The following is a 12472-nucleotide window of genomic DNA, read 5'->3' as shown; positions in this document are numbered from 1 at the left end:
ACTGAGATTTAGATCATTCTCTGTGTTTTCCATACCATGAATATTTGTTTCCATGTGTATAAATGCAAGAGTTTATCTATTCTCATTGTAATATTTTTTTTATTGCCAAATTGCTCTTCAGTACTCATCAAGACTATATTTTTAGAAGTCAATTTCCCACGGATGTCTTGCTTTTTTTTTTGCATATCATGTGTGCAGAAGCACTGTCTTTTGATTCCATCCTACTTTTGACGGTCATTTGTATAGCAAGCATCCTTGGAAAACAGAGATATTATCTCCCTCTGGAGCAGAGGAAGGTCTGTTTAATGTCCAGTATAATAAATATAATGTTTCCTTTTTGGTAATGGTTGAGCAGATTTTGTTACTGTCAGTAATAAAATACTGAGGTTTATTTTTTTTTAAGTTTTTATTTAAATTCTAGTTAGTTAACATACAGCGTAATACTAGTTTCAGGTATATGATATAGTGATTCCACACTTTGATACAACACCCAATGCTCATCACAAGTGCCCTCCTTAAACCCATCCAACTAGTTAACACCCCCCCCCAACTGGTAGCCATCAGTTTGCTGGTAGGCATCAGTTTGTTCTCTATATTAGGAGTCTATTTCTTGGTTTGAAGCTAGAGAGTATTATGCTAGGCGAAGTAAGTCAGTAAGAGAAAGACAAATACCATATAATATCTCTCATATATGGAATTTAAGAAACAAAACAAACAAGCAAAAGGGGAAAAAGAGAGAGAGGGACACTAAGCTCAGTCCCTCAGATGTGATACAAACCAAAGGCATGTGCAAAATCCACCTGGGTCCTTCATCCTGAGACTCTGGAGACAAGGGAAACAATGTGAAGGTACAGCCTATGCTATATGGTATGTCCTGAGTCTTTCCCTTTGACCCAGTTGTCTCTAGTCTTCTGCTTGTATCTGTAATACGGTTGCAGGCTAACTTCTTAGCTTCTTAAGTGGAGTCAAATCTTAACCCATCCTTCCACTCCTCTCACCCTCTCTGTTCTTGACATGTATAAAAATTCTCATTGTTTTATATCTACACAAAACTTTAATATTGTTATTTTATAAGTTTTTGTTTATCTGATAGTGGGAAATGGTGTTATGATTTTAATTTTCATTTTCTTGATACATGGTGATACTGAGCCTTTTCTTTAATTAGTTATTTGGATTTCTGCATCTATGAAATACCTGTTCTTATTAGTGTGAAATCAAAACCGAAGGTCAAGGAATCATCTCCACTTTAATCTGTGACACCAAAGCGTTTTATAGTGAAAGTAAAAGTGAACCATATTGCTGATGTGCTTAGGAGCATATCAAAACCAAAAGTATATCTCTTCTAAAGGAATATAACTATGTCTTACGTGGTAAAGACCCCTCCCCAGACTAAAAATCATGGTATTTTTGGTCACATGATCAACACATAGTTAATTAAACAAGAAAACAGAGAAGTGCCAAGAACAAAGATACTATAGACTTCACATATAAAAATATTATAAAGCAACTATACCTATACTTACACTACTTCTATGAATAAAAGAAAACTGAAGATGTATGCAAATAAAATAAAATTATGAAGTGGCTCAATACATTTTTTTAAAGATTTTATCCATTTTTTTCACGAGACACACACACACACACACACACACACACACACACACAGAGGCAGAGACACAGGCAGAGGGAGAAGCAGGCTCCATGCAGGGAGCCTGATATGGGGCTCCATCACGGGACTCCAGGATCACACCATGGGCCGAAGGCAGGCACCAAACCACTGAACCACTCAGGAATCCCCAGGCTCAATACATTTTTTTAAAGACTTCATTTCCTTAGAGTAGTTGTAGGTTCATAGTAATACTGAGCAGAAAGTACAATGATTTCCCATAAACCCCCAGCTCCGGCACATGCATGGCCTCCACAAGTAACAACATTCCTAAACAAAGTGATCCATTTGTTACAATTGATGAACCTGCACTGATCCATCATTGTCAGCCAAAGTCCATAATTTACATTAGGGTTCACTCTTGGTGTTGTACATTCTGTGGGTTTATAATAACATGTATCCACCATTGTATCATCCTACAGAGTAGTTTCACTGTTCCAAAAGTCTCTGTGCTCAGCTTATGTATTTCTCCCTCCCCCCAACTCCTGGCAACCAATGATCTTTTTACTATCTCCAAAGTTTTACCTTTTTTGGAATGTCATATAGTTGGAATCATAGAGTATATAGCTTTTTCAGGCTGGTTTCTTTCACTTAGTGTATGCATTTAAGTTTCCTCTATTTCTTTTCGTGTTTTAATAGTTCATTTCTTTTTGGCACAGGTTTATTTGACCCATTGTCCTGTTTACTTGTCCATTCATCCACTAAAGGACAACTTGGTAGCTTTCAGGTTTTGCCCATTATGAATAAAGCTGCTATAGACATCCATTCACGGGCAGATTTTTGTGTCAACATAAGTTGTCAGGCCCCTTGAGTAAATACCAAGGGACACAGTTGCTTGAGTAGATGATAGTGATGTATTTAGTTTTGTAAATAAAAACAAACAAACAAAAAAACAGCTTATCCTCCAAATTGGCTATACCATTTTGTATTTGCATTGGCAATGAATGAAAGAAACTTTTGCTCCACAACCTCAACATTTGGTATTGCCAGTGTTCTGGATTTTAACTATTTTAATAGATATGCAGTGACATCTTGTTGTTTTAAATGCATTTTTATGATGACATACAAGTGGAGCATCTTTCTGTCAAGTTCCATGGTTCATTTTTTAACTGGGTTCTTTGCTCTCTTATTGTTGAATTTTGAGAGATCTTTATATATTCTGGATGTGCCTTTTGCAAATATATTCTCCCAATCTGTGCTTCTCTTTCAATTGTCTTGAAATTTTTAATTCAAAGAAGTCCAGCTTATCAGTTATTTCTTTCATGGGTTATACTTTTGATATTGTATCTAAAAAGTCATTGCCAAGCCCCCAGTCATCTAGCTTTCCTTTTATGTTATCTTCTGGTAGTTTTGTAGTCTTATGTTCTACATGTAGGTCTGTGATCATTTCCAGTTAAGTGTCATGAGAAGTATAAAATTTGTATGTAGATTCAACATTTTCCATGTGGATGCATAGTATTTCATTGCAGTTTGCTGGAAATACTATTTTTGTTCCACTGTATTATCTTTTTTCATTTGTCAAAGATCAGTTGACTATAAAGAAGATATAAAGGTATATATACAATGGAATATTATTCAGCTATAAAAAAGAATGAACTCTTGCCATTTATAATGACATGGATGGAGATAAAGAATATTATGCTAAGCAAAATAAGTCAGTTAAAGAAAGACAAATACCCTATGATCTCATTCATATGGATTTTAAGAGCCAAAACAAATGAGCAAAGGGGTAAAAGAGAGAGGCAAACCAAGAAACAGACTCTTAAGTGTAGAGAACAAACTGATGGTTACCATGAAGAGGTGGGTGGGAGGATGGGTTAAATAGGCAGTGGGATAAAGGAGCACACTTCCTGTGATGAACACTGAGTAATGTATGGAAATGTTGAATTGCTATATTGTACATTTGTAACTAATATTACACTGTATGTTAACAAACCAGAATTTAAATAAAAACTTAAAAAAAAAAGAATATCTGGGTGGCTCAGTGGTTGAGCATCTGCTTTTGGCTCAGGTTGTGATCCCGTGTTCCTGAGATTAAGTTCCATCACCTGCTTCTCCCTTTGCCTATGTCTCTGCTTTTCTCTCTGTGTCCCTCATGAATAAATAAATAAAATCTTTAAAAAGTAAAAAAGTAGTTAAGCTTCTATCTTCACACAGAAAATTGAGACTGCAGTTCAAACTATTTTTTTAAAGAAACTATTGTTTTGTCCTCTATTAATATTAAATATTAATTAAATCTGTTTAAGCCAGCCAAACAAGTCTGTGATAATTTAATAATTATCTGCAACCATCTATAAAATTTGTTTGCTTATTTTAGAAACTTGAACTTTGATAAAATGTATTCATATAATACAATATCACTTTGTTACTGAATAAAATGTCAGAATGCTTTTTTGCCCATTTTGTTAGAAAACAGAAAGTATCACTGAAGAAAATATTGGGAATATTATCACATAATTCCTTTGATTTCAGGCTGGACAGCAGCGTTGGTGGGAACAAGAGATTAAAATAAATGGAAATATTCAAAAAGGAGAACTAATTACATATAACTTGACTGAGCTGATTAAACCAGAAGCCTATGAAGTCCGACTAACTCCTCTCACCAAATTTGGTGAAGGAGATTCAACAATTCGCGTCATTAAATACAGTGGTAAGTAGTCTTTTATTTTAAAGTATTTATTTGGATATTAAATGATCTGAAATATGTGCACTGCAATTATTTAATAAAGTTAGATAAAAGCTAAAATTCAAATTTAGCATAATGATCTTCTGGATCATCAGCCAAGACCAAAAAAAAAAAAAAAAAAAAACCCAAAATAAACCCAGGAAACTTAATCATCGTCAATTGTAATATTTGCTGTAAATGTAAGATGTTTTAGTTAACATTGAATCTATGTCATAATGTCAACAATAAGTTGACATAAATTATGATACAGTAATTCTGCATTTCTTTTTTAAATTCTTGATGTCTTTAAAATTTATATGATTAAGAAGTTAGCAAATGTTATCAAAGCTTGTTTTTTAATTGATAGACTTGATGTTCTTTTTTTTTTCTTTTTTTATTTAATTTAATTTAATTTAATTTAATTTTATTTTTTTAATAAATTTATTTTTTATTGGTGTTCAATTTACCAACATACAGAATAACATCCAGTGCTCATCCCGTCAAGTGCCCCCCTCAGTGCCCGTCACCCATTCACCCCCACCCCCCGCCTTCCTCCCCTTCCACCACCCCTACGACAAATACCCACCATTTGCTTCAACGTGGATGGAACTGGAGGGTATTATGCTGAGTGAAGTAAGTCAATCGGAGAAGGACAAACATTATATGTTCTCATTCATTTGGGGAATATAAATAATAGTGAAAGGTAATATAAGGGAAGGGAGAAGAAATGTGTGGGAAATATCAGATAGACTTGATGTTCTGAAACAGTTTTAGATTTACAAAAAATTGAGCAGCAAGTAGGAAGAGCTTCCATATATGTCCTTTCCCCTCAACACAGTTTCCCATATTATTAACATCTTTCTTTAGCAAAATTTCATGTAAAATATTGAATCTGAATACAAACGTTATGCATTTTATGATATTTACCTGAAAATTGATCACAGACCAAATTACAAAACATGAAACTACAAAACTACTAGAAGATAAGGAATATTGATATATTGTTATTAAAACAACTAGTTTACATTAGTGTTTATTACTGTGTTGTACAGTTATATGAATTGTGATAATTTGATAATATTACTTATTCACCACTACAGTAACATACAGAATAGTTTCATTGCCCTAAAAGTCCCCTGCTCCACTTATCCATTCCTATCTCCTCCAACCCTGACAACCATTGATCTTTTTATTTCTATAGTTTTGCTATTTCTAGAATATTGTACAGTTGGAATAATTCAACATATAGCTTTTTCAAACTAACTTACTTAATTTAGCAATATGCCTTTAAGGTTTTTCCACATCTGAGGCTTAATGGTGCGTTTTGTTTTTTTTTTTATTCTTTGATATCCTATTGCATGGATGTACTGCAACCTGTTGAAGTACACCTTAGTTTATTTTTTTCATCATTTTTTCTTTTGGATTGCTAATGTAAAAAATATCCAAATGTATGTGGGTGTGTTTGTGTGAATGTTAGTGAAAAAGATTAATATTTTATCGATTGAAATTTATGTAACTTTTTAGTTGAAATTCACGATATTCAGGAACTACTTCTAGAATTGTCAATATATTTTTCAGGTTGAATGGATCACTGGCAAAATATTTCATATTTATTTAATTACTTTAGTAAAATATTATTCTCTTTATCATGCATTACTAGGGCTTGAATTTAAAAAAATAATAGAATGTAGTTTTTGCGGTTGGAGTTCTCCAGTTTAGCATTAAGCCTGATTTTCCTACTTAAGAGGGAAACTGAATACTATAAAATAAAAAATACAGTGAAATATCAAAATCTCATTGCAGTCATTTTTCATATGAAATCATTTTTTCACTCTCTTCTCATCAATTAAATATATTCAATTTTCATTAACAAGAAAGTATACAATGTAGCATAGAATATCAATAGGAAATTATGGATGTAAAAGCATCAGAATAACTTTTTCTTGAATATGGTCCTTTAAAAATATACATTTTTAAAAACATTAGAATCACTGCACATCTTTTCTTGAAAGTGGTTCTGTAAAAATATCTTTTTTAATAATATAAATATTAATATTCAATAGCAATAAATAAAATTTAATGCAATGACAATTGTTATTCTGTAATTACTTCCATGATTCTATTGGGCACACAATTAGATAGCATCTCAATATATTTATTCTAAAGTTTTGGTTTTATGTTTTATAAAATATGAATTATTATCTCCTTTTATCTAAGTTTTATGCTACCTGTCCCTAAGTTATATAGCTGTAGACAATTCAATATGAAGGAGCATTAGAAACAATGCACTAATATCCATTCATTTAAAAAAGGAGATATTAGGACCCAGAAAGTTTCAGTATCCTTCTGAGTTAAACAACTATGAAATGACTAACTCTGAAAAGAACTAAGGCTAGTTCACCATATCATGGCAGAGCATCCATGTTCCTTTGCTAAGTTTAGAAATTATATGACTTTTCTTAAAGAGAAATAGAGAAAAAATCTTTATAAGCTCAGTAGTTTTATTGAAAACTCTGAGGCAACAGAGTAAAATGAAAAATAATTATGGAAAATAGATGTTATGATAATTTCAACTTTAGCTTTATTCTTAGGCATACTTACTGAAATCTTAAATATTTTATTTTATTTTTCTAAAGATTTATTATTTATTTATTCATAAGAGACAGAGAGAGAGGGAGAGGCAGAGACATAGGCAGAGAGACAGAGAGAGAGGGAGAGGCAGAGACATAGGCAGAGAGAGAAGCAGGCTCCATGCAGGGAGCCCAATCCCAGGACTCCAGGATCACGCCCTGTTCCAAAGGTAAGTGCTCAACCACTGAGCCACCCAGGTGTCCCATATCTTAAATATTTTAGTTAAATTTTCTTTTTTATAATATAGATTTAGGTAAAGTTTATGTAAATGGTATCTAAATGTTTACAAAAAATACACACAAAACTTCATTTAATAAAAGGAAAAATGGGGATCCCAGCGTGGCTCAGTGGTTTAGTGCCTGCCTTCAGCCCAGGGTATAATCCTGGGGTCCTGGGATCGAGTCCCCACATCAGGCTCCCTGCATGGAGCCTGCTTCTCTCTCTGCCAGTGTCTCTGCCTCTCTCTGTGTGTGTGTGTGTCTCTCATGAAAAAATAAATAAAATCTTAAAAAAAAGAAAAAGGAAAAATGGGATCACTACAATATTTAGAATTTAGAACAGCAAATTTTCACAAGGTTAAATCTAATTATAGTGAATTTGATGACTAGTTATATTGTAGCAGAAGACTCAAGTAAAACTTAGTATGGACAGAGATTAACTGTTAGGTATGACATTCTTTTTTAGAACTAAGTCATAATTCAAAGATGCTTACTTCTTTGTGAGGTAATACATAGTCAATTTTATAATTTCATATGATTTTGATTATGAAATTATTTTCATTTTTACTAATTAATTTTCAAATTATAATATATTGATATCTTGCAAGAAAAAGAATTATTATTTTTTCTCCACTTCAATGGAACTTATAATATATAGTCCCTTTCTATTTACCTATTCATAATTTACAATAGGGAAACAGAATCAGGAAAAAAAATAGTAGATATAGTCTATCTTTCATACAAAATACTAAAAACATTTGATTGAGAAACTAACTCACTTCGTTAAAATTGGTTTCAATGTAATGATGTGACAATTATTATGAACATGCTTTGTACATGTGTATGCATTTTTTACCATCTACCATACTTTACTTGTAATATCCAAGTTTAACTAAAGTGGTTAATGGTAAACAGTAGGAATTAACAACAGACCAGAGAAACTTCTGCAAGTTAGATTAACCGCCTATTGCAATCTTGGGTGACTACAGCAATGCTTTACTTCATCCGGAATGAAATTTTCTCTCAAAGTGCGCAATAACTAATCAATATACACAGTTACCATTTTGTCCGTTAGATTAGATATATTTTGTAGTTGTTTCAGTAAAATGTGAAGTATTCATTCTGTTTCAGGTAGAAATCAATTGTCACTTGTAAATACGATTTGTTTTTTAGATAAATATGTCTCTGGTGCATAAAAAAATGTATTGCTGTTTATTTAATAACGATTTGTGTGTGTGTATGTGTGTGTGCGTGTGTGTTAATGTAATTAAAGCAGCACTAGTGCATATAATAATATGATATAAGGATTAGGATATAAGGATTGCTTTATTTTCATATACACCATGTTATTTTCACCAGAAGTAGATAATAGCAAAAAAACTTAGGTGTAATCTCTGTTGGATGATTGCTTTCAGTGTTAAAAGATCTAGATTATAGGTTGGCCTACTGTCAGTTTGAGTTTTGATTTCTGGGGGGCTTTGCACTAGTTAAGATATAAAAGATCAGCAACTCCATTCGTTGGAAAATGAACAAATCCTACATGCTATTTAGCATTGATCTTTTGGTATTTTGAGACTGTTATTGCTGAACTCCAAAGTAGATTCTATTCAATCCTCTAGAACAGAATGGATTGCAGACATATTTCTCCATGGTCACAGTGGGGAAGATCATTAAGTTTTGATAAGGATCTATGAGACACTGATTAGACTTTTATTTATAAGAGACATTCAAACCATGCTAACATTATTTTTTGCTTTTCTTGTAGCTCCTGTTAATCCTCATTTGAGTAAGTATATTTTCATTTTAATAATGGTACAGCATTTCACAGTTAAGAAAAATAGAAAACTAATAGGCGTACTAAGATTATTTAGCAACTGTTCATATGTGGTTTTAAATGGAATAGCTTAGAAGCAGTAAAACTGGCATTAAATAAGAATTGTGAATTTATACATTTTGATGAGTATGGGTACAAAGACAAACTATTTAATGTTGATCATTGGTTTTTTTAAGTTTTCCTAAGTATGGAGCCATTTCCTCCAACTTAACATTTGTTATTTAACTCTGGGATTATGTTTTTCTTTTGTGGCAATAAATATGTTTATGCTACTATTATGTGTTTCTTTAATATTCTTTTTAAACTTCTATATTCCAGTTACAAAAGACTATAGTTACTTAGAAAGTTGGCATTTGAATGGTTTAATCAAGATTTTTCCTAGATCACTAGTCTATATCCTCATTTTTAGTGAAGAAAATGTACAGGTCTTTTTTTCTCATTTCACTGTGTTTCCTTTTCTACAATGGCCTTTCACTGATTATATAACCCAAGACCAAACTACATAACCTGTTGCTACCTTATTTTCTAGCAAAGATACATTTTTAAGTGCATTTTTGCATATCCAAATTATAATACTGAATACCTTTATAGATCTTTAACATTTTCATATTGCTTTCTTGCACAATCCATTTTATTCTCACCAGTTACCCTTTAATATGGATAGCCTCAACCCTTTGAGGTTTCACTTATAACGTTTAGCACAAGTGCTTCTTTCTTCACTAGGTATTTTCTCCATTTGATTTCCTATAACAGCTTGTACTCATATGTGATAAGCTATTTTTTATTTTGTCAAATTTTATAATAAGTTATAAAATACTGAAGAGCTGGACATATTTCTAATGTCTCCTACATCTCACTGTCTTTTGGTCTATCACAGCAGCTTATTGTTAGCAGGTGTTCAATGATCATTTGTTAAAAGAACAAATACACAACAGCTTTAAGATGAATTAATTGCACAAATCAGATTCTCCCTAGCTTCTACCCAGGGTACTATGCTACTTAATTATTATAGTGATTATAAGTCTTTTGAACCTACATTCTGACTATAATTTCAGTAGAAATGTTTAAAAAGAAATGTCACAGGAAGATTAAAACCTGATGCAGAAAAAAGTTAACAAAAATTTCAATTCAAGAAGAATTTTTGAGTAGTTTCAACCTACTGGGAAAATGCATATATAAAGAAATAATAGAGATATTGTTTGCTAACAGATGACTTCCATATAATGTAAAAAGTACTATTAATTTAATGGCAAGTGAAGTTTTATAGAAGACATGCTATTTGAACTGGGTCCTGAAAGTTGAGTAGAGGTCCCTTAGGTGAAGAAGGTGAGGAGGGGCACACCTGTCATCGAAAGGAAGGTCATGTTCCCATAATAACTGAACAAAGCTCAGTGTGTCTAGAGTATGATATTCAAACATTACAGAAGCCAGAAATGCACCCTGAAGCTGAACAACATTAATTAGAATTTGAGCGCTTGTTTTAAATGCTGTATATTTTAGGTCATAGTTACTGACTTCTCCAGCAAGGTTATTATTATTTTTTTTTTTGATAATCAAGCAATGAATTGGATTTTCTATTTTTAAAAATATTTCTATTATAACCATCTATTCTAAAGCTTTCCATTGACTGTACCTTTTAAATTTTTTTACGGGGATCCCTATGTGGCGCAGTGTTTTGGCGCCTTCCTTTGGCCCAGGGCGCGATCCTGGAGACCCGGGATTGAATCCCACGTCAGGCTCCCGGTGCATGGAGCCTGCTTCTCCCTCTGCTTGTGTCTCTGCCTCTCTCTCTCTCTCTGTGACTATCATAAATAAATTTTAAAAAAAAGTTAAAAAAATAAAAATAAATAAATAAATTTTTTACTAAGTGCTCAATATGGTAATAAAAGATTAGAATTGTTTAGAATAAAGACTTTTTAGTAAACATTATACAATGATTTTTCTATTATCAGAGTAATTATTTTTATATTATTGACAATCACATACATTTCTCCCTTATTAATTGATTTCTTTAACCCTCTTAAAGAACCCTCCAGGTCCCAAAGACCTAAAAAAAAAAAGTGTTATCAAGCAAATTCATCATTATACATTCAAGCTCTTAATAAATTAGCCAGACGTTATTCTATAAGAGGAAATAGGCCAACATGTAGAAGAAGGTCATGTTTTCTTTTAGATTTCTCCATGGAAACTTAAATTTTCTTTCCCTCAGTTAGACTACATTTGCCTGAAATCTTCTTAAGTGCTTTTATGTCTTAAATTTTGTCATTGATTTTCAAAGCATAAAATTAACACTTTTTGCATACACTTCTCTAAGAAGTGTTGACCAATTCATACAGTTATATAACAATCACCACAAAGTTCCTTCATCTCTAACATTTTTGTTATTGCTTCCTTGTAGTTAAACCTTTTTGTATCCAGCCTCAGGCAAACTTGTTTTTAATTTCTATATTTTTGCTGTAATAGTTCAATTAGTTATAATATACTTAGTATTTATCCTGCACATTTCATTAAAACATACTTTCCCAGTAATGATATTAATGAAGTTGAAGAGAAAGTGAAAATTAAGGAGTTCAGAAAAAAAGTCAATGGTGAAAAAATGATATTAAAAGCATTAAGTACTTCTGATAGGATTCTAAGTGATTTCTTAAAATGAAGAAAATTCTGCCAAATCTTATGTTATTTATAATTATGTGTAATGAATTCTTATAATACCATTTAGTAATACTTCTTCTATAAAAGATTATTGTCTTGATAATAAAGTTCAAAAGTCATTTGAATATATGTTGGCTTAATTGTAAGTTATGGTTTACCTGAAACATCTTGATAGAAAAAATGAAGGACTATATTGGAATATATACTCTAATACAATACATGTGATATGAGACACATATTGTCAACAATCAAACTAATCTTAAATCCTCTTTTGCATTTTAACAACTTATATAGTCTTTAAGTGAATTTACTTATCCTAAGTATCTACTTCCAATATATCTATAGAGAGTAAATCCATGAAATTTTGTCATAGTATGATTCCTCATTAGACTCAAAATACTTTTTTAAATTTAAAAGAGGAAAGCCTTTTATTTGTGTTTTTTTAAAAAAACTCTTTTGATTGAAATTTTAAACTGAAGAAAAGATGATTTGTTGTCAATAGAACCATATTCTACAGGCTCCAGTAAGCACCAGCAGTGTTAGTTGTCCTCGTACATTGCTGATTTCCTCAGGAAGGGTACCCTTGGACAAAAGCTGAAGGTTAGTCTGTGATTGGACTATGTTAATTGACAAGAAAACAGAAAAATATTGAATCAGATTGAAATGAATTCTGAGATCTTTCAAGTATCGCAACAATGGAGTTGAAATTTTCTACTGTAAAGTAGAAAGTAGTTTTAAGTTTTTTGAAAATTGTATTTGATCTGATTTAGGTTCTGAAGTCTGTCAAATTGCTAAAATTCAGAACT

At 31.8% G+C, this 12472-nt stretch overlaps 1 protein-coding gene across 3 annotated transcripts in view; it reads left to right on the top strand.

Moving 5' to 3' along the window:
* The window catches only part of MDGA2 (MAM domain containing glycosylphosphatidylinositol anchor 2), a 786794-nt gene that overhangs the window by 728808 nt on the left and 45514 nt on the right, over positions 1-12472 (top strand). For all 3 annotated transcript variants that reach the window (XR_013386160.1, XR_013386159.1, XM_077909189.1), the window contains exons 11-12: positions 4139-4316; positions 8946-8966. Coding sequence is in view for 1 of the 3 variants with exons in the window: in XM_077909189.1 (XP_077765315.1) it covers positions 4139-4316; positions 8946-8966 (199 nt within the window). In the remaining 2 variants the exon portion in view is untranslated. The remainder of the gene's footprint in view (positions 1-4138; positions 4317-8945; positions 8967-12472) is intronic.

Source organism: Canis aureus, chromosome 9 (genome assembly GCF_053574225.1).
Source record: "Canis aureus isolate CA01 chromosome 9, VMU_Caureus_v.1.0, whole genome shotgun sequence".
Lineage (NCBI taxonomy): Eukaryota > Metazoa > Chordata > Mammalia > Carnivora > Canidae > Canis > Canis aureus.
Note: the sequence above shows the minus strand (reverse complement) of the source record. Positions and strands in the feature narration are given on the sequence as shown.